General features: G+C 36.4%; 1 protein-coding gene across 2 annotated transcripts in view; it reads right to left on the bottom strand.

Annotated features, from left to right (window-relative positions):
• The window catches only part of PNPLA8 (patatin like phospholipase domain containing 8), a 55,471-nt gene extending 35,975 nt beyond the window's left edge, over nt 1–19,496 (bottom strand). Inside the window, exons 1-3 of one of the 2 annotated variants that reach the window (XM_063099373.1) lie at nt 19,289–19,496; nt 9,749–10,896; nt 9,455–9,604 (exon numbers count right to left, since the gene is read on the bottom strand). In XM_063099373.1, the coding sequence (XP_062955443.1) occupies nt 9,455–9,604; nt 9,749–10,807 (1,209 nt within the window). In that variant the 5' untranslated portion in view covers nt 10,808–10,896; nt 19,289–19,496. The remainder of the gene's footprint in view (nt 1–9,454; nt 9,605–9,748; nt 10,897–19,288) is intronic. The other variant, XM_063099372.1, reaches the window with a different exon arrangement.
• Nucleotides 19,497–19,809: the final 313 nt, after the last annotated feature.

Below are 19,809 nucleotides of genomic sequence, written 5' to 3'. Positions count from 1 at the left end.
GCACTAGACTCGGTTTATACCGGGGGGATACAAAGGTGAACAAGACCCGAGAAAGATCTACACAGTGCTACAAAGGCACCCAGAGAGACCGGTCGTCTGTGCCTAGCAGAAACCTGGTAGACTTCGTGGGCGAGGCGGTGCTGAGCAGGGTCTTGAAGGCCCAGCTGATAGACGAGGGGTGCAGAAGACACGCCCCAGCCCAGCACAGTGTGCACAGAGGGGGGAGACGTGCGGCCAGGGAGGCGGAGTCTCGACAGAAACCACACACCCGGTGGGGTCGCCACTGCACGATCTAACAGCCTGGGCCAGAGCACACGGAACGGGGAGAAGTCCTGTACAGAAAGTGAAAGCTCAACAGAGATCACACACCCTGTGGTACGTGATCCACCAGCCCAGCAGAGTCCAAGCTGACCAGAAAGGTGGATCCCCGGAGAAGCCCAAGACCCGAGGCAACCACACACACAAGACACTAGAGGCCAACTGAGCAGTCACGGCGGGAGCCATACCAAATTGGCAACCACAGCAACATCCTAGTTAGTCATTAGTCTTAAACCGGTGGACTGTGAAACCCCCTGCAACAATGAATAAACACCAAAAAAAAGACACCAGAAATACAAAAAATCAAGAAAGTACACCACCAAAAGTTAATAAATCTCATACTCTAGATCCTATAGAACAAGAAGCCCTTGAAATAACTGACAAGGAATTTAGAGTGATAATTCTAAGGAAACTGAATGAGATACAAGAAAACTCAGCTAGACATCATGATGAAATGAGGAAAAGTATGCAGGATCTGAAAGAGGAAATATACAAGGAAATCAATGTCCTGAAAAAAAATGTAGCAGAACTTGCTGAACTGAAGAAGTTATTCAGCGAAATAAAAAACACAATGGAGAGTTTAACCAGCAGGCTTGTCGAAGTTGAAGAGAGAACCTCTGAACTTGAAGATGGGCTGTTTGAAATAACAAAAGCAGACAAAAAGAAAGAAAAAAGAATCAAGGACATGGAAGAAAATCTGAGAGAGATATCAGACAACCTCAAGCGCTCAAATATCCGAGTCATGGGTATTCCAGAAGGGGAGGAAAATGGAGATTCCATTGAAAACATATTCAAAAAAATAGTGGCAGAAAACTTCCCAGGTATAGGGAAAATCACAGATCTTCAGATCCAGGAAGCTCAACGATCTCCAAACGTATTCAACCCAAAAAGGCCTTCTCCAAGACATGTCATAGTCAAATTGGCAAAACTCAGAGACAAAGAGAGAATCTTAAAAGCTGCAAGAGAGAAGCGTCAAATCACCTATAAGGGAGCTCCAATCAGGTTAACATCAGACTTTTCATCACAAACCCTAAAAGCTAGAAAGGAATGGGATGATATTTTCAAAATACTAAAAGACAAAGATTGCCAGCCAAGAATACTCTACCCTGCAAGGCTATCCTTCCGAAATGAGGGGCAAATAGTATATTTCTCAGACAAACAAAAACTGCGGGAGTTCACTACCACAAGACCACCCTTACAAGAAATCCTCAAGGGAGTACTGGGTTTGGTTCCTGAAAAATAACTACCACTGCCATAAAAACCTAAGAAAAATCTAAACCCGCTAGTACAATAAAAATGGCATTCATGAAGAGAAAACAAGCTAACAAAAACACTATCTACAACCTAAGGAACCAACAAACAAAGAAACCAAACAGTAAATCAGAAAGCAAGGAACAAAAGACACCTAAGACAACCAAACAACCAATAAAATGCTAGGAATAAATCAACACCTTTCAATAACAACTCTTAATGTTAAAGGCTTAAATTCCCCAATTAAAAGACACAGACTGGCTGACTGGATCAAAAAGCAGGACCCAACTATATGCTGCCTACAAGAGACCCACCTCACCCATAAAGATTCACACAGACTAAGAGTGAAAGGATGGAAAAAGATTTACCATGCAAACAGAAAAGAAAAACGAGCTGGAGTGGCTATTCTTATATCTGACAAAATAGACTTTAAACTAAAAACCATAAAAAGAGACAATGAGGGACACTACTTAATGATAAAAGGACTGATCCATCAAGAAGACATAACAATCATAAATATGTACGCACCCAATGTTGGAGCAGCCAGATTTATAAAACAAACTCTATTAGACCTAAAGAAGGAAATAGACACTAATACCATAATAGCAGGGGACCTGAACACTCCACTGTCAATATTAGACAGATCATCTAGGCAAAGAATCAGTAGAGAAACACAAGATCTAAACAAGACTCTAGACCAATTGGAAGTGGCAGATATCTACAGAACATTCCACCCAACAACCTCAGAATATTCATTCTTCTCATCAGCACATGGATCATTCTCCAGGATAGATCACATATTAGGTCACAAATCAAGTCTCAGTAAATTCAAAAAAATTGGAATTATCCCATGTATCTTCTCAGACCACAATGGATTAAAACTAGAAATTAATAACAAACAAAACTCTGGAAACTATACAAACACATGGAAATTAAACAGCATTCTACTTAATGACATATGGGTCCAAGAAGAAATCAAGCAGGAAATCAAAAACTTTATTGAAACTAATGAAAACAATGATACATCATACCAAAACCCGTGGGATACTGCAAAAGCAGTATTGAGGGGAAAATTTATTGCATTAAATGCTCACTTCAGAAGAATGGAAAGATGGCAAGTGAACAACCTAACACTTCACCTTAAAGAACTAGAAAAACAAGAACAATCCAATCCTAAAGTTAGCAGACGGAAAGAAATCATTAAGATCAGAGCAGAACTGAATGAAATTGAAAACCAAAAAACAATTCAAAAGATCAACGAATCAAAAAGTTGGTTTTTTGAAAAGATAAATAAAATTGACAAACCATTAGCATGGCTAACAAAAAAAAGAAGAGAGAAGACTCAAATAACAAAAATTAGAAATGAAAAAGGCGAAATTACAACTGATTCATCTGAAATACAAGGAATCATTCGAGACTACTATAAACAACTGTACGCCAACAAATTTGAAAATCTGGAGGAAATGGATAAATTTCTGGACACACACAAGCTCCCAAAACTGAACCGTGAAGACGTAGAAAATCTGAACAGACCAATAACAATAAAGGAGATTGAAGCTGTTATCAGAAGGCTCCCAACAAAGAAAAGCCCAGGACCAGATGGATTCACAGCAGAATTTTACCAAACATTCAAAGAGGAATTGACACCGATTCTTTACAAACTATTCCAAAAGATTGAAACGGACGCAAATCTCCCAAACTCATTCTATGAAGCAAACATCATCCTGATACCAAAACCAGGTAAAGATATAACCAAAAAAGAAAACTACAGGCCGATATCCTTGATGAATATAGATGCAAAAATCCTCACTAAAATACTAGCAAACAGAATACAGCAACACATACGAAAAATTATTCATCACGATCAAGTGGGATTCATCCCAGGGATGCAAGGTTGGTTCAACATACGCAAATCAATAAATGTGATACACCATATTAATAAACTCAAACACAAGGACCATATGATCATCTCTATAGATGCTGAAAAAGCATTTGATAAAGTTCAGCACTCATTCATGACAAAGACCCTCTATAAGTTAGGTATAGAGGGAAAGTATCTCAACATAATTAAAGCCATATATGACAAACCCACTGCCAATATCATCCTGAATGGGGAAAAGCTGAAAGCTTTTCCTTTAAGAACAGGCACTAGACAAGGATGCCCACTCTCACCACTCCTATTCAACATAGTGTTGGAAGTACTAGCCGGAGCAATCAGAGAAGAGAAGGAAATAAAGGGCATCCAGATTGGAAAAGATGAAGTCAAACTGTCCCTGTTTGCAGATGACATGATCCTATATATCGAACAGCCTAAAACCTCTACAAACAAACTCTTGGAATTGATAAATGATTTCAGCACAGTAGCAGGATACAAAATCAACACACAAAAATCAATAGCATTTCTTTTCTCCAATAGTGAACATGCAGAACGAGAAATCAAGAAAGCCTGCCCATTTACAATAGCCACCAAAAAAATAAAATACTTGGGAATTGAGTTAACCAAGGAGGTGAAAAATCTTTATAATGAGAACTACAAACCACTGCTGAGAGAAATTAGAGAGGATACAAGAAGATGGAAAGATATTCCATGCTCTTGGATTGGAAGAATCAACATAGTGAAAATGTCCATACTACCCAAAGTGATATACAAATTCAATGCAATCCCCATCAAAATTCCAAAGACATTTTTCTCAGAAATGGAAAAAACTATTCAGACATTTATATGGAACAATAAAAGACCACGAATAGCCAAAGCAATGCTCAGCAAAAAAAATAAAGCTGGAGGCATAACACTACCTGACTTTAAGCTATACTACAAAGCTATAATAACCAAAACAGTATGGTACTGGCATAAAAACAGACACACTGACCAATGGAATAGAATAGAGAATCCAGAAATCAACCCACACACTTACTGCCATCTGATCTTTGACAAAGGCACCAAACCTATTCACTGGGGAAGGGACTGCCTCTTCAGCAAGTGGTGCTGGGATAACTGGATATCGATATGCAGGAGAATGAAACTAGATCCATACCTCTCACCGTATACTAAAATCAACTCAAAATGGATTAAGGATTTAAATATACACCCTGAGACAATAAAACTTCTTAAAGAAAACATAGGGGAAACACTTCAGGAAATAGGACTGGGCACAGACTTCATGAATACGACCCCAAAAGCACGGGCAACCAAAAGAAAAATAAACAAATGGGATTATATCAAACTAAAAAGCTTCTGCACAGCAAAAGAAACAATTAAAAGAGTTAAAAGACAACCAACAGAGTGGGAGAAAATATTTGCAAAATATACATCTGACAAAGGATTAATATCCAGAATATATAAGGAACTCAAACAACTTTACAAGAAGAAAACAAGCAACCCAATTAAAAAATGGGCAAAAGAGCTAAGTAGGCATTTCTCTAAGGAAGATATACAAATGGCCAACAGACATATGAAAAAATGCTCAACATCACTCAGCATCCGGGAAATGCAAATCAAAACCACATTGAGATACCATCTAACCCCAGTTAGGATGGCTAAAATCCAAAAGACTATGAACGATAAATGCTGGCGAGGCTGCGGAGAAAAAGGAACTCTCATACATTGTTGGTGGGACTGCAAAATGGTGCAGCCTCTATGGAAAATGGTATGGAGGTTCCTTAAACAATTGCAAATAGATCTACCATACGACCCAGCCATCCCACTGCTGGGAATATACCCAGAGGAATGGAAATCATCAAGTCGAAGGTATACCTGTTCCCCAATGTTCATCGCAGCACTCTTTACAATAGCCAAGAGTTGGAACCAGCCCAAATGCCCATCATCAGATGAGTGGATACGGAAAATGTGGTACATCTACACAATGGAATACTACTCAGCTATAAAAACGAATGAAATACTGCCATTTGCAACAACATGGATGGACCTTGAGAGAATTATATTAAGTGAAACAAGTCAGGCACAGAAAGAGAAATACCACATGTTCTCACTTATTGGAGGGAGCTAAAAATTAATATATAAATTCACACACACACATACACACATACACACACAAACCGGGGGGCGGGGAGGAAGAAGATATAACAACCACAATTATTTGAAGTTGATACAACAAGCAAACAGAAAGGACATTGTTGGGGGGGAGGGGGGAGGGAGAAGGGAGGGAGGTTTTGGTGATGGGGAGCATTAATCAGCTACAATGTATATCGACAAAACAAAATTAAAAAAGAATATAAATAAATAAAAATTTAAAAAAAAAAAAAAATAAAAAAAAATAAAAAAAAAAAAAAAAAAAAAAAGAAATTAAGCATTTCTCTTGTCTTTCATGTAAAATTTGCCTTTGAGAACACCCAAATAGCTTCAGCTGGTGAAGGAAAGCTCTACGTTATAGGGGAATGTCAATTATAATGTAGAAAGAGTGATAGAATTAGAAATCCATCATTCTGCAACTCTAATGAAATGATTAGTTCTGAAAATGATTAGGTTAATGGTTCACGGGATAATGTCTTAGCATAACTGTTCAATTAAAAAGCAGACTGTCAACACCCTAATCCAGTGGTCATCCTTAGTGTTACGAACAGTGGTTTAACCAGTTGTTATGTGTGTCCTGATACAATGCATTATGAGGCACAGGACATTACCTACAATGTGCTCTAGCAAGAAAATGTTTAATTCAATCAAGCCTTTATATTTAAATGCCAGTGTTCAGGAAACAAAAAGGAAAGAGAAACACAAAATAACACCAATTAGAAAGAAGCTAGGTAAATCTAGAAAAAGAGTCATTCCACAAGTTAATCATCCTAGTCTCTTTAATTAGTCAGTTTTGAAGGTAAGGATGAAGAAGGCAGGGGTGAAGAAGGCAGGAGTGAGGAAGACGGGTGAGCAAGGGCAGTGCTTTATTATAAGTGACTTGGAGAAATAATCAGATGCAATGTTTGCTGTAGACTGCACCCACATTTGAATCCAATCAGTTATAAAGAACATTTTTGAACTGGGTATAAGATAGATGAACATTTACTGATACAGAAAGATGCACATCATAAACTCAGAAACAGGTTATGAAACAGTATATACAGAATGAGTTTATTTGAGTATATATGCACAGGACAATTTCTGGATGAATATTGTGGCAGACATTACTAATGTTCACCAATACCCAGTTTTTTTTCCCTTCCAAGCACAGAGAAGGCTGTACTTCTCAGGCCCATGCAATTGGACTGGATACATAGGTCATGAGTAGAAAAAAGACCTGTGGCACCTTCTGCTGAAATACCCTCATCCTGCTATAAAAATCATGGAGTAGGCCTTCTATTGAGATACAGGCAACAGAACCTCTACCACATGGAGGTTCACTGTGTTAGAGAATCATCCAAACCCACAACCAACTTTACACAAGTGAGAAATAAACTGTTGTGTTAAGCCACTGAAATTTTGGTGTTGTTCATTATCAGAGCTCAATCCAGAGCTTAATCTGATTGGTACAGATATACTCTAACACACTACAGTGATATAAATTCAGGGTAGCAGAAGTATATTTTTATTTTACTTTTGCTTTTTTTCCCCTAGTATTCTACAATGTCCATGTGCTGCACTTTTTTAAAACAATAGATGATTTTTATTATTTAAAAATACAATGCAAGGAGATCACCTTAATCACCAACAATAAAAAAAATTATCAAAGACAATTCCCTAGATGTGGCTGCCATAAATGTAGCACACAAAAGAGAAAAACTAGTTTCTGTAGGGCATTAGGTACCAAAGACAATTCCATAGATATGGCTACCATAAATATGGTATACACATAAAAAAGTAAAATCATATAGGTGTTTTTATAACAAACAATTATAGCATTTTCAAAAAGCTCAGCTTTTGATAATAAAGAAAAGTTTAGTGGGAAAGCTCACATGAGAGAATAGATGCTCACATGAGAGAATACATGCAGACATGTCTTAAGCAATTACTCAGTTCATTGTCTTTTAGATGATTAGTATCTACGGTAAGGATGACAACTTTCCTCAGCCTATCTAGATTTTCATTCATAATTGATCTGAAGATATATTCCTATACTGCATTTCTTCTTGTTATCGGAGGGTCCTTAGATGTGGGATCAGTTATGCAAGATAAAAGAGTACTCAAAGCTTCAAGTAGCAAGACCCTTCAAAATAGACTAAAATTGCACACTACTCAGAAATCCATCAATAGTACAATGAATAAGTTGTGGTACAATGAATAAGTTGAAATACATTCATACTATGAAATATAACAGCAAGGAGAATGAATGATTTACAACTATTCACAACCATGTGAACCATTCCTATTAACATGCCGTGTGAAATAATCACAATAGTTTATATAATGTATAAAAGCAGACAAAACTAATCTGTGATTACCTTTTTGAGAGATTGAGACTGAATGGGGACACAAAGGAGACACCGAGGCACTGGTAATGTTCTGTTTCTTCATCTGAACTTTATGCTTACAAAGGTATATGTATTATACTTGAATAAAATGTTTTTAAAAAGTTCATAAAAGTGTGTGCTATTATGGTCTGAATGTTGGTGTCCCCCCTAAAATTCATATGTTGACCCTATACTCGATGTGATAGTATTAAGAGGTGAGGCCTTTTGGGAAGTGATTAACTCATGAAGTTTCTGCCTAATGAATGGGATTAATGCCCTTGTAAAAGAGGATGAAAGGAGCTGCCCTGCCCCTTTTGCCATGTGAATATGCTGCAAGAAGCTGCTATCTATAAGGAACGGGCCTTCACCCCTTGAATCTGCCGGCACCTAATCTTGGCCTTCCCAGCCTCCACAACTGTGAAAATAAATTTATTTATAAATTACCTAGTCTAAGGTATTTTGTTATAGTAGCCTGAAAAGACTAAGACAGCATGTAATTTTATTTTAGATCTCTGCTTTCAGTACATCACTGAAATGTGAAATATACTCAAAAGTATATGTATATTTGGAAAATCTATATTTTAGGTAAGAGATTATATGAATATGAAAGATAATCCCAAATTTTAGGAACATGAAACACTAAACCTTATCTATCACAATGTTTGTGTTATACAATATAAAACTACAGAAGTGTACATTATTCAAATACTTAATTTTTCAACAAGGTGTCTGTCAAAAAGTCAAATAAATGTGAACTAAGCTAACATAATTTTCTCAATGGCAAGCTAAAAATAAGCACTAATAGATTTCTAATAAAATTTCAACATCTATCATTATATATTTTCAAATTGTTCATCAAAAATTTAAAATAGTCTTAACAGTACAGATGTAAAGAGACACAACTATACCAGACATATTTTATACCATTTCTCTGAAAGCAGTCTATTTATAATGGGTCTAAATTATCTCTACTATTTTATATTTGAAAAAAATGAGGCAAAGAAAAGCAAATTCTTTTACTAAATATAATTACCAATTCAATTATCAATAAGTAATAAAAATTTTTAGACTTTCAAATATTAAAAGACCACGAAACAAAGACTAGCAATGGCTTTACATATGAATTATGATCCCTGTTTTAAAAGAGTAGTATAGCTATGTACATTGCATTTAAGAAAAATCTGGCAGCTGTTAGGCAAATCAACTAAAATACTGTTATTCATCTTCTATTTTATAAATGTTTAATCTCAAAGTTAGACATTGTACTAATAGTATAATTTATATCATAGAATAAAAGGAACCCATTAGCATAATGTATATCATAGAATAAATGGGGCAATTATTGAATATACAATATATCACATGTATGATAAAAATCACAAAAAATTTCAAATAAAAAAATAGAAGGCCTTGCCTTCTCCATTTTAGAAGGTTTATTAGTATCTTTATTCCAACACAAAACCAGATTGGATAAATCAGAAATTACCTTGACGGCCACTCCTTTTCCTTCAGGAAATTCCAGAAGATGAAAAGTCAGTTCTTCAACCCTAGTAATGCAGAGCCTTGGGTCGGTGGTTCTTCTTAATGCCTGAACTAATGCCCGGGTTCTGTTATCAATACTCACCCTTGCAATAATCTACAAAGATATATTAAATGCATATGGTTAGAATATGAAACTGCTCTAACAAAAGCTTAAAGTTTCTTAAGTTCCATTATGAAATTAACTTATAAATTTGACAAAAATTAATACAATTTAAAACCACACTGAATAACAACTCGCCTTCTCTCGCTGAAGAGATAAATGCTTTTTCTCCTCTGCATTTTTGTCTTTTCTGATAGCCTGCTCAGTTTTAGCAGGCTCTTCCTGTTCTTCTGACTGACTCTTGGAATCATATTTTAATTTGGGGACAAGTCCCCCAATATAACCACCTACTAAAGCTTGTACACCTTCTGTGGGACGAGAAAGAAAGTTAGCAATACTTTGTTTAGTAGAAACTGGAAGAACTTCAGGTATCCCACTGGAACTTGCAGGCTTGTCCACAGTATCTAAAGAAGATTCTGAGTCTGGTTTAGCAGTCAGGATGGCAGAATCTGGAGAACTGGATTTCCCTTCTTCACCCTTTTTACCTTCCAGTTCTAATTTGTACTGGAAAGGTTTATTTTCCTTCTCTTGAGACATTTTTTCCTCACGTTTGAAGTATGAATTAATATGATTTGATAAAAAGTAGAATGACTCTTCAAATTTTGTAGTTATACTACTCGTGTAGTGAAAAAGGCTTTGTTTATTTATATCTTCTTGTTTATCTATAATGTGTCTTTTCTCTTCTGGAAAAGGACTCTTTTTTGCTGATTTGTCACTATAATTTTTCAGAGATTTGATGGCTTGTTTAGCGATTTTCTGCTTTAGCCAGCTGCTATCTGATACTTTCCTTAATATTCTAGAACTTGGCTTAAATTGGGCTAAACGTGAAATCATTTCATTCTGATTGCCAAAAACAGCCTTTGAAACAGAGTTCAAAGTACTTTTAATACGGGACATACGAATGCTCACTTTTGTAAGTCCCCTGGGAGCGGAACTGCTAAGTTTCAAAATTCCAATATGTAAACCATGGTTGCTTGGAGAATAACAGTGCTTACTGCAAGAATGTGCTTCACTTTGAGTCCATTTACATCTTATTTTGCTTGTATGAAAACCTCTTTGTAGACTGATGTGGCTTATCCTCCAGAAATGTTTAGATGAGTACAAGAAATGTAGTTGCTTGCTTCTCTGCTTTCCACAAAGACTTCTTGCATTACTAAGGAGGTAAATATATACATCTACTGTCAAATTAATAGACATAACTTAAAAATCATTTATTTTCTATATGACATTCTCTCACTTCATTCCTGAATGCTTCATTTAGGAAATGCCATAATTCATGGTCTTACCTGAAATGGCAAGAAAAAAAAAATTAGGAATCAAGTTAAAATTGAAGTTGGGTATAATATAAAATATATGACTATTTAAACTAAACTCAGCAAATTGTCTTGAAAACAGACAGAATAATGTATTGCCATATGGCTGATATAAATTTCACTTCTAAGCTAATAGAAAATAACTCACCTCTCAGTACAGATGTCAATGAAAAAATAAATTGAGCAGTATGATGTTTAGGGAAAGAACTAATTTTGGGAAGTTTCCCAATAAATAAGTTTTCCTACAACACATAATGTAATATGCAATTTAGATGCTATGCTGTTTTTATTCTTCCTTATTGTTAAATTCTTGACTAGTTTATGTCACACTAGAATAAAATACCCAACTCCAGCTCACTCTAGCTATCCCATTCCACCTACGGTAGGTGAAAAACTGAGAAGCACTTGTGAAGTTCACAGTCCAATGGCACAGGCTCACCAAGAGACTGAGAAATAGTCATAGGACTATAGGAAACTTCCCCTCATCCCACACCTTACCACCACATTACTAAAGGCCCATTTACAGCAGCTCCTTTTACCCAAAACATTATGTCCGGCTATGGAGAAAAAATTACAAGTCATGCTAAAAGGAATATTTGATCAAGAAGGCTATTTGTTCTAATGGAATAAATTTTTTGTCAGTGACTTTTCGTGAAAAAAAAGACACAACTTGAAAAGACAGAGCAAACATCAGAGCAAACATACATGGCAGGGATGTTGAAATCATCAGACAGGGAATTTAAAACAACTATGATTAATATGCTAAGAGCTCTAATGGATAAAGTAGACAGCATGCAAGGACAGGCAATGCAGGCAGAGAGATGGAAATCCTAAGAAAGAACCAAAATGAAATGCTCTAGATCAAAAGCACTGTAACAGAAATGAAGAATGCTTTTGATGGGTTTACTGAAAGACTGGACATGGCTGAGGAAAGAACATCTGAGCCTGAGGTATACAGAAACCTCCAAACTAAAAAGTAGAGAGAAAAAAAAAAGTAGAGACCAAAAAAACCAAAAACAAAAACGCAGAGTATCAAGGACTGTGGGACAACTACAAAAAGTGTAACATACATGTAACACGAATACCAGAAGGAGAAAAGAGAAAGGAACAGAAGAAATATCTAAAACATTAAGTACTGAGAATTTCCCCAAATTAATGTCAGACACCAGACCACAGATCTAGAAAACTCAGAGAACACCAAGCAGCATAAATTCCAAAAAAAACTACAGCTAGGCAAATCATTTTCAAACTACAGAAAATAATGGATTAAAAAAAAAAAATCCTGAAAGAAGCTAGAGGAAAACATTCTTACATATAGAGTAATAAAGATAATTACATCGAACTTCACTTCAGAAACCATGCAAGGAAGAAAAGAGTAAAATGAAGTATTCAAAGCCTTTTGAGGAAAAAAACATGAACTTAGAATTCTGTATCCTGCAAAATTATTCTTCAAAAATGAAGGAAAAATACCTTCTCAGACAAATATTGAAGGATTTTTTTTTCTAGTAGATCTGCCTTATAAGAATTGTTAAAATAAATTTTTTAGAGAGAAGAAAAATAATATGGGTTAGAAACTCAAATCTCCATAAAGAAAAGTAGACTAAAGAAGGAATAAGTGAAAATAAAATAAAAACATACCAGTTTGCTCAAAATAATAAGAGCAACAATTATGTATATATCATATACATTACATATATATTTGTACATGCTTATATACTTGTATAGGTGAAATGAATGGCAGAAATGATACCAGGAATGAGAGAAGGAATTAGGATTATGTTGTTATTATAAGCTACTTATACTACCTGTGAAGTAGTATGGTGTTATTTGAAAGTGGACTTGGATTAGTTATAAGTATATATTGCAAACTCTAGGGCAACCACAAAAAGAAGAGAAAAAAATAATAATAAAAGCATAACTGAAATGCTAGGAAAAGAGAGAAAATGGAATCATATAAAATGCTTAATGAAAACTCTTTCAGAAGATAGAAGCAGAGGGAATATACTTCCTAACTCATTCTATGAGGCTCACATTGCCCTAATACCAAAACCACACAAAGACATTACAAGAAAAGAGACTAGTATCTCTCAATAACACAGATATAAAAACCCTGAATAAAATATTAGCAAATCAAACCCAACAATCTATCAAAAGAATTATACACCATGGCCAAGTGGGATTTATCCTAGGTATGCAGGCTGGTTCAACATCTGAAAATCAATTAATGTAATCTATCATATCAATAGGCTAAAAAAGAATAAATCATGATCATATAAACAGATGCAGATAAAATATTTGATAAAACCAAACACTCACTTATCATAAAAACTCTCAGTAAACAAGGAATAGAAAGAACTTCTTTAATTTGATAAAGAATATCTGAAAAACACCCTATAGCTAACATCAAACTTAATGGTGAGAACTAGAAGCTTTCCCACTAGGATCAGGAACAGGGCAAGGACATCTCCTCTCACCATAGTTTTTCAACATCATACTAGAAGTCCTAGCTAATGCAATTGGACAAGAAAAGGAAACAAAAGATATACACATGGGAAGGAAGAAATAAAACTGTCTCTGGTCGTACATGAAATGATTATCACTGTAGAAAATCCAAAAGAATCAACAAAAAAAACCTCTTGGAACTAATAAGCAATCATAGCAAGATTACAGAATACAAGGCTAATATACAAAAAGGCTAATATACAAAAGCTTTCCTATACTAGCAAAGAACAAGTGAAATTTTAGCTTTAAAACAATACCATTTATATTAGCATGCCAAAAAATTAAATACTCAGGTACAAATCTAACAAAATATGTACAAGATCTTTGTAAGGAAAACTACAAAACTCTCATGAAAGAAATCAAAGAAGAACTAAATAAATAGAAATGTATTCTATATTCTATAGGAAGACTCAGTATCGTCAAGATGTCAGTTCTTCACAATGTTATCTATAGATGCAACACAATCCAACCAAAATCCCAGCAATTTATTTTGTGGCTATCAACAAACTAATTCTAAAGTTTATATGGGGAGGTAAAAGACACAGAAAACCAACACTATCTTGAAGGAGAACGAAATTGGGGCCTGACACTACCTGACTTTAAGTATTCCTATAAAGATACAAAAATCAAGACAGCATGGTATTGGTGAAAGAAAAGACAAACAGATCAGTGGAATAGAGAGCCCAGAAATAGACTCAATTAAATATAGTTACTGATCTTTGACAAAGGAGCAAAGGCAAAACAATGGAGAAAAGACAGTCTTCTCAACAAATGATACTGAATATTGAGACTTTCAATACAAACTTTCAGACTGTAGCAGTATGATTCCAACTATATGACATTCTGGAAAAGACAAAACTATGAAGACGGTAAAAAGATCAGTGGTTGGGTGTGGGGAAGGGATGAACAGACAGAGCACATTGGACTTTTAGTGCACTGAAAATACTCTACATGATACTATAATGATGAATATATATCATTATAAATTTGTCCAAATCCATAGAATGTATAACACCAAAAGTGAACCCTAATGTAAATTATGGACTTTGGGCGATTATATGTCAATGTAAGTTCATCAGTTGTAACAAATGTACCACTCTGGCAGGGGATGTTGATAATGGAATAGGCTATGCACATGTGGAGGCAGAGGTATATAAAAATCTCTGTACCTTCCTCTCAATCTTCCTGTGAACCTAAAACTGCTCTAAAAAAAAAAAAGTCTTAAAAAAAAGCAATCTGCAGTACGATACATGATATCTACACATGAATATACATAAACATAGATATGTAGACATACATAACCACATATATTAAAAAAAAAAAAAGAAAATGACAACTTGTATGTGTGGTTGAAATGTGCGGACATACACATACACACAGTGATTCTGAAAGGACAAGCACAATTTTCCATTCTTGTGAACTGAAGAGAAGGAGCAAGAAAGAATGAGAAAGGTTTTTACATTTTGCTTTTCTACTGTTTGAATTTTTACAATAAGCAGGTATCACTTTTATAATTAGAAAAAGTAAAATGTTTACAGCACTTTAACAGAAGGTGCCATGTGAATGGAAGACACAGGGAAAGCAGACATCAAGGGGGGTCTTAAAAAAGGGCTAAAACTGGGCAAAGATGAAAAAGGAATTTATTATGTGTAAATATGAGAAGGGAGAGAATTCTAAATAATGGTAAAAAGTAAACACAGGCAAACACAGAAAAGCATGTAAGAAAGCACATACAGTATGTACAGAAATTGCAAAGTCAAGATTTACTGCAGGACCTAGAGAAATTATATGAGGAAGAGGTAGAAGATGACACTGAGAAAGACCAAACCAATAACCTATTGTAATTGTCCAGAAGAAGACAGTCTGAACTAAAGTCCTTCTTTCTAAATTGCATTTGCACATATTATTTTAAAATACCCAAATGTACATAGGAGAGGAGAGAAAAGAAGCAAACCTGTCTGCCTTCCTGCCTCTTCTAAACTCCTTAGGACTTGCAGTCAATGTGATAAGCTGAGTTATCATAAAAGCCCCGCAACCCCCACAACACAGAAATACTTGATAAAATATAAGGTACTTGATAAAATGTAAGATACTTGATAAAAAGCCATGCTCAAAACCAACAGTGGGAATCTACAGGTCTAAGAGGAAACACAGGCCTGGATTTGCAGTCATATAATCGTCATGGTGCAGAGACCCTACGTAAATGGAAACTGGTCAGAACTGATGAACTTCAGCAGAATTGACCAAAACCACCATGTGAGGGCACTTCCAAAGACCAGGGCTTCCTACACTAAGCAACCATCATCTACAATTAACTCTCAAAAATTACAAAACATGCAAGGAAACAAACCACCCCCTTGAGAGGACCAACAAATACAGCCAGAAGAAAAATGTGTAACCAAGATTTAGAAATGCATAGAAAAAAATTAAGCAGGCTTAAAACGTTCAAAGACATAACAGAAAGAACAAAAATAAAGAGACAAAAAGAAAACTGTACAAAGAGTAAACAGGGAAAGCAACATTTTAAAAATAAAAACTCCAGATGTATGCTAATTACAAGACATAGCTATAACATAATGACAAAAAAAGGTTGAAAACAAAGGACTGGGAAAAATTATATACCAGGACTAAACTAACCAACAGAAAGTAAAAAGCCCTTCAAGGTAAATTTAAGGGAAAAACATTATATAAGGATAAAAAGGGAGGGGACACTATATAACAATAAAAAGAATAATCCATTTACTTATTGAACTTCAGAGTCTTGTAGGCCTTGGAGGACAACACAATCTATTAACAAATAAACAAATAACTAATATAATGTATGTCATCAGGTTGAGAAGTATCATAAATTAAATTAAAGCCAAATAGGATAAGAAGGGCACAGAAAGTGCTATTTTAAATGTTGTGGTGAGAAGAGTATTGAGTTGACATTTTGGTGGAGATCTGAATGAAGTGAGGAAGAAAATTATTAAGAGAATCTGGGAAAAAAGCATTATAGGTAGAGATAAAAAGCAACCAACACTTTGGAGATGGAAATGAGCTCTGTATATTCAGAAATGGTAAGAAGACAAGGTTGTTGAAGGGAAGGGGGGAAGGGGAAGAATGATAGAGATGGGCCCAAGAGTTAGGCAGAAGACAAAGCAATGTAAGCCTAGACTATGGTAAGGAGTTTGCATTGTTTCTTTCCAGTGAGATACAACCATAATGACTAATTATAAATACACCCATCAAGTTGGCTTTGAAATACAGTCTATAAAGCCAAAAAATGGGAACAGTTAACAGGAAGGCTAACCAATTTCATGATCTAATGAAAGATTTCAATACACCTGTCTCAGAAAATATAACTATCAAGCAAAAATTACAAAATGCAGCAATGATCAACAAAATCAACACACTTAATTGCTCCCAAATCACATTAGTAAATGCAAGATAAGCGTTTTGAGAGTAAATTCAGCCAGAACAAAAGTTAGACTGAAAAAAGATAGGGAGATGAATGTAAAGCGAGAGGTGCCATCATCAATTGAGAAAACAGCAAGGAAGAACAGAGGTAGTATAAATACGATCGAGGTATAAATAGAATGGAGAGGCTTGGACCAACCACTAGGGAAAGAAATGGAGTTTAACTAGAGCAATCAAGGGATTTCTAGGTGGAGGCTCAGCTGAGAATGGAAAAAAATGAATTTACAGAGGATGTCACTTAATTATTGCAATAATGCAGGTAAAAAGGTGACAAGGGTCTGCCTTAAGGCAATAGTACTAGAATGGAGAAGGTGGCTATACTGAGCCATGTTTTGAAAGCAGGGGAAAAGGAACAAATAAAAAAACAAAATACAGAACTTGGTGATAGCCACCAATGGGGTGAAGAGGGGTGAAGTGTCAAAAGAACTGTAAGGTTTTAAATCAGAGACATAAGGAGATTGTCATTTGTGAATATGAGAAAACTGGGAAGGGGCCAATTTAATATGAAAGAAAAATTAATGTTCTTTTGGATTTACAGGATGAAGAAACAGTGGGACATTCAAATGGAAATGTACATAGACTGTAGATTTGTGTGTAGTTATCAGCACTGTTAACAGCTGAAACCATAAGACTGGATGGATTTACCAAAGGATAGTTGACAGTAACAATACTTGATTATTTGTGGATCACAGAATGTCATAAAAACTCCTTTTCTTTGAAAAATGTTTATTTGCAAATACACATTACATTTTCCATGACATTTCAGAATATTCAAGGACCTTGGGTTTCCAATGTTAAAACTCTGGTTTAGAGAGAATCACATGGGTAGAGACTAGAGTGCCATCTAGAGTTAGGAAGAGGAAGAAAAGCATCCCAAGGAAGAAAAAAAGCATAGGAGAAAAGACATATTAAAAAAAATCATGGCACTGTAAACCAATACAGAACCAAGTTTTAAAAAGTAATGGATAATGAACAGAATAAAATACATGAGAAGGGGCAGAAAGATTATAACTAGGAAATGACAGTACAGGAAGGTGTCCAGGGCTGAGTTCTAAAATACAAAAGGAAGTTTTAAAAAGAAACAGATAATGAACAGAATAAAATACATGAGATGGGAGAAAAGGATTAGAACTAAGAAATGACAGGACAGGAGGCTGTCCAGGGCTAAGAGTTCTAACTCTGACCTTTATACAAATACTAATATGTTCCACAGTGAAGCAATAGGCATGCTTCAGCACAATCCCTCTATCTTAACTGAAGGAAAAAAAAAAAAAAACTCAAAGTACACGCTGTTCTTTGCATGTGTAACAAGTGAATATATAAACTAGTGAAACTGATCCTTTCATTCAACATCACTTATTAAAAGGACATTGCTTACAAGACTTTAACTTAGAACTGATATAGAAATAGAGAAACGAGATCAACACTGAGAAAAACTTTGTAATAAAAATTACCAAATAAAAATATTTTCTTATATTGAAAGTACAACTAATTTGTATGAGCAATTTAACAAAAGAGCAACGATGTGCTTGATACAACTGGCCCATATGAGGTAAAAACTCTCATTTCACCGTCTAATATATTTTTAAAGAATCCTTAGATTTTAAAATTTTTAATATTTCACTGTTTCAACGGCATTTTCTTGATACACTGAAACATACTTTTGTGATTTTTGAAATCTTAACAGAACTGAAGAACCAGGATACAGCTGTCACTGAAAACAAAAGTCCTTTAAATGTCCTTTATGCTACATCTCTTCTAACTTGTTCCTAGGAGTCACGACTTTTCTTGAAAATTATCATTGTATTAGATGTAGAAACCAGGTTCCGCCCAGCATGAGAGAAATGATACAGAGATAGGAAGCATTGCAACACTATGACTCATGCACCTCCACCTTTTAAAAAGTACACATCTGAATCCCTCAAGAGATAGAATTAAATATGGGTGGGTTTAAAAAGAAATCGCTGATAGAAAAAAATATCAAGCAACAGAATCACCAGGTGCACAGTGACAGCCGAAAGTGATGTAGAATAGGGTAACCGTTTTGAGAATCACCAGTGAATTGCTGGAGAATACCACAGTCCAAGGCAAGGCAGACAGACTCCGGGACATTGGGCTGGGAGTCGTGGTGATGTGACAGGAGACGCAGGGAGGGACCAGGGAAACCCAAACAGTGCTCTTCTGGGGCAGCAAAACCCGCGGGGCGGAAAAGGGGAGGGCGCTGCGCACCAATCAGCCCCAAGACCGGCGGGCTCCTTCCGGTGCCCGGTCGCCTTCTGGAGCTTTGGTCCTGGGGACCTCCCCAAAGCCGGGCGTCTCCCCACCCTCTTATTCTGGAAGTACCCTCAGAAGAGAGATAGATAGACCTGGAGGCCCGGACGAGTGCCCGGAGCGATCAGCCTACCTCCTGTCGTCACGCCCCTGTCCCCTTACGGCCACTTACTGGGTTGCAGGCCGCAATCACTTCGGTGGCAGTGTTGACTCGCCTTTTCCCGGCGTTGACGTCCACTCTGGCGGGCCTGCATCAGCTGAGCTTTCAACAGAAAAACAGGCGCAACCGCCAAGGCACCACCTCCGTATCTCCGCCCCGCCCCTAGCGGAAGTGACGCACAGGCGTTCCAGGTCTACCCGCCGGCAGGGTGCGGTTCCTCTCCTGGGTAGGGCTTCAAACTCCTTGTCAATCGCCTCCCTGCCCCTCTCCAAGACATGCGCAATAGAGAATAACAGAGCGCGAGGCGGACGCGCTGCGAGAGGCGTGCGTGCGTATACGCGCCTGCGTGTGCCCGGAGAGGCGTGGCTTGGTGGCAGGTAGTGTTACCCGTTTATGGTCTTGCAGGAGTACTTGAACTGTGGGCGTTTGATTTTGTTCTGCGTGCGGGACCTCGGAGCTGAGTACAGGCTTGCTTGCTTGCGGGCCGCCATCCC

This window comes from Cynocephalus volans, chromosome 6, assembly GCF_027409185.1.
Source record: "Cynocephalus volans isolate mCynVol1 chromosome 6, mCynVol1.pri, whole genome shotgun sequence".
NCBI lineage: Eukaryota > Metazoa > Chordata > Mammalia > Dermoptera > Cynocephalidae > Cynocephalus > Cynocephalus volans.
Note: the sequence above shows the minus strand (reverse complement) of the source record. Positions and strands in the feature narration are given on the sequence as shown.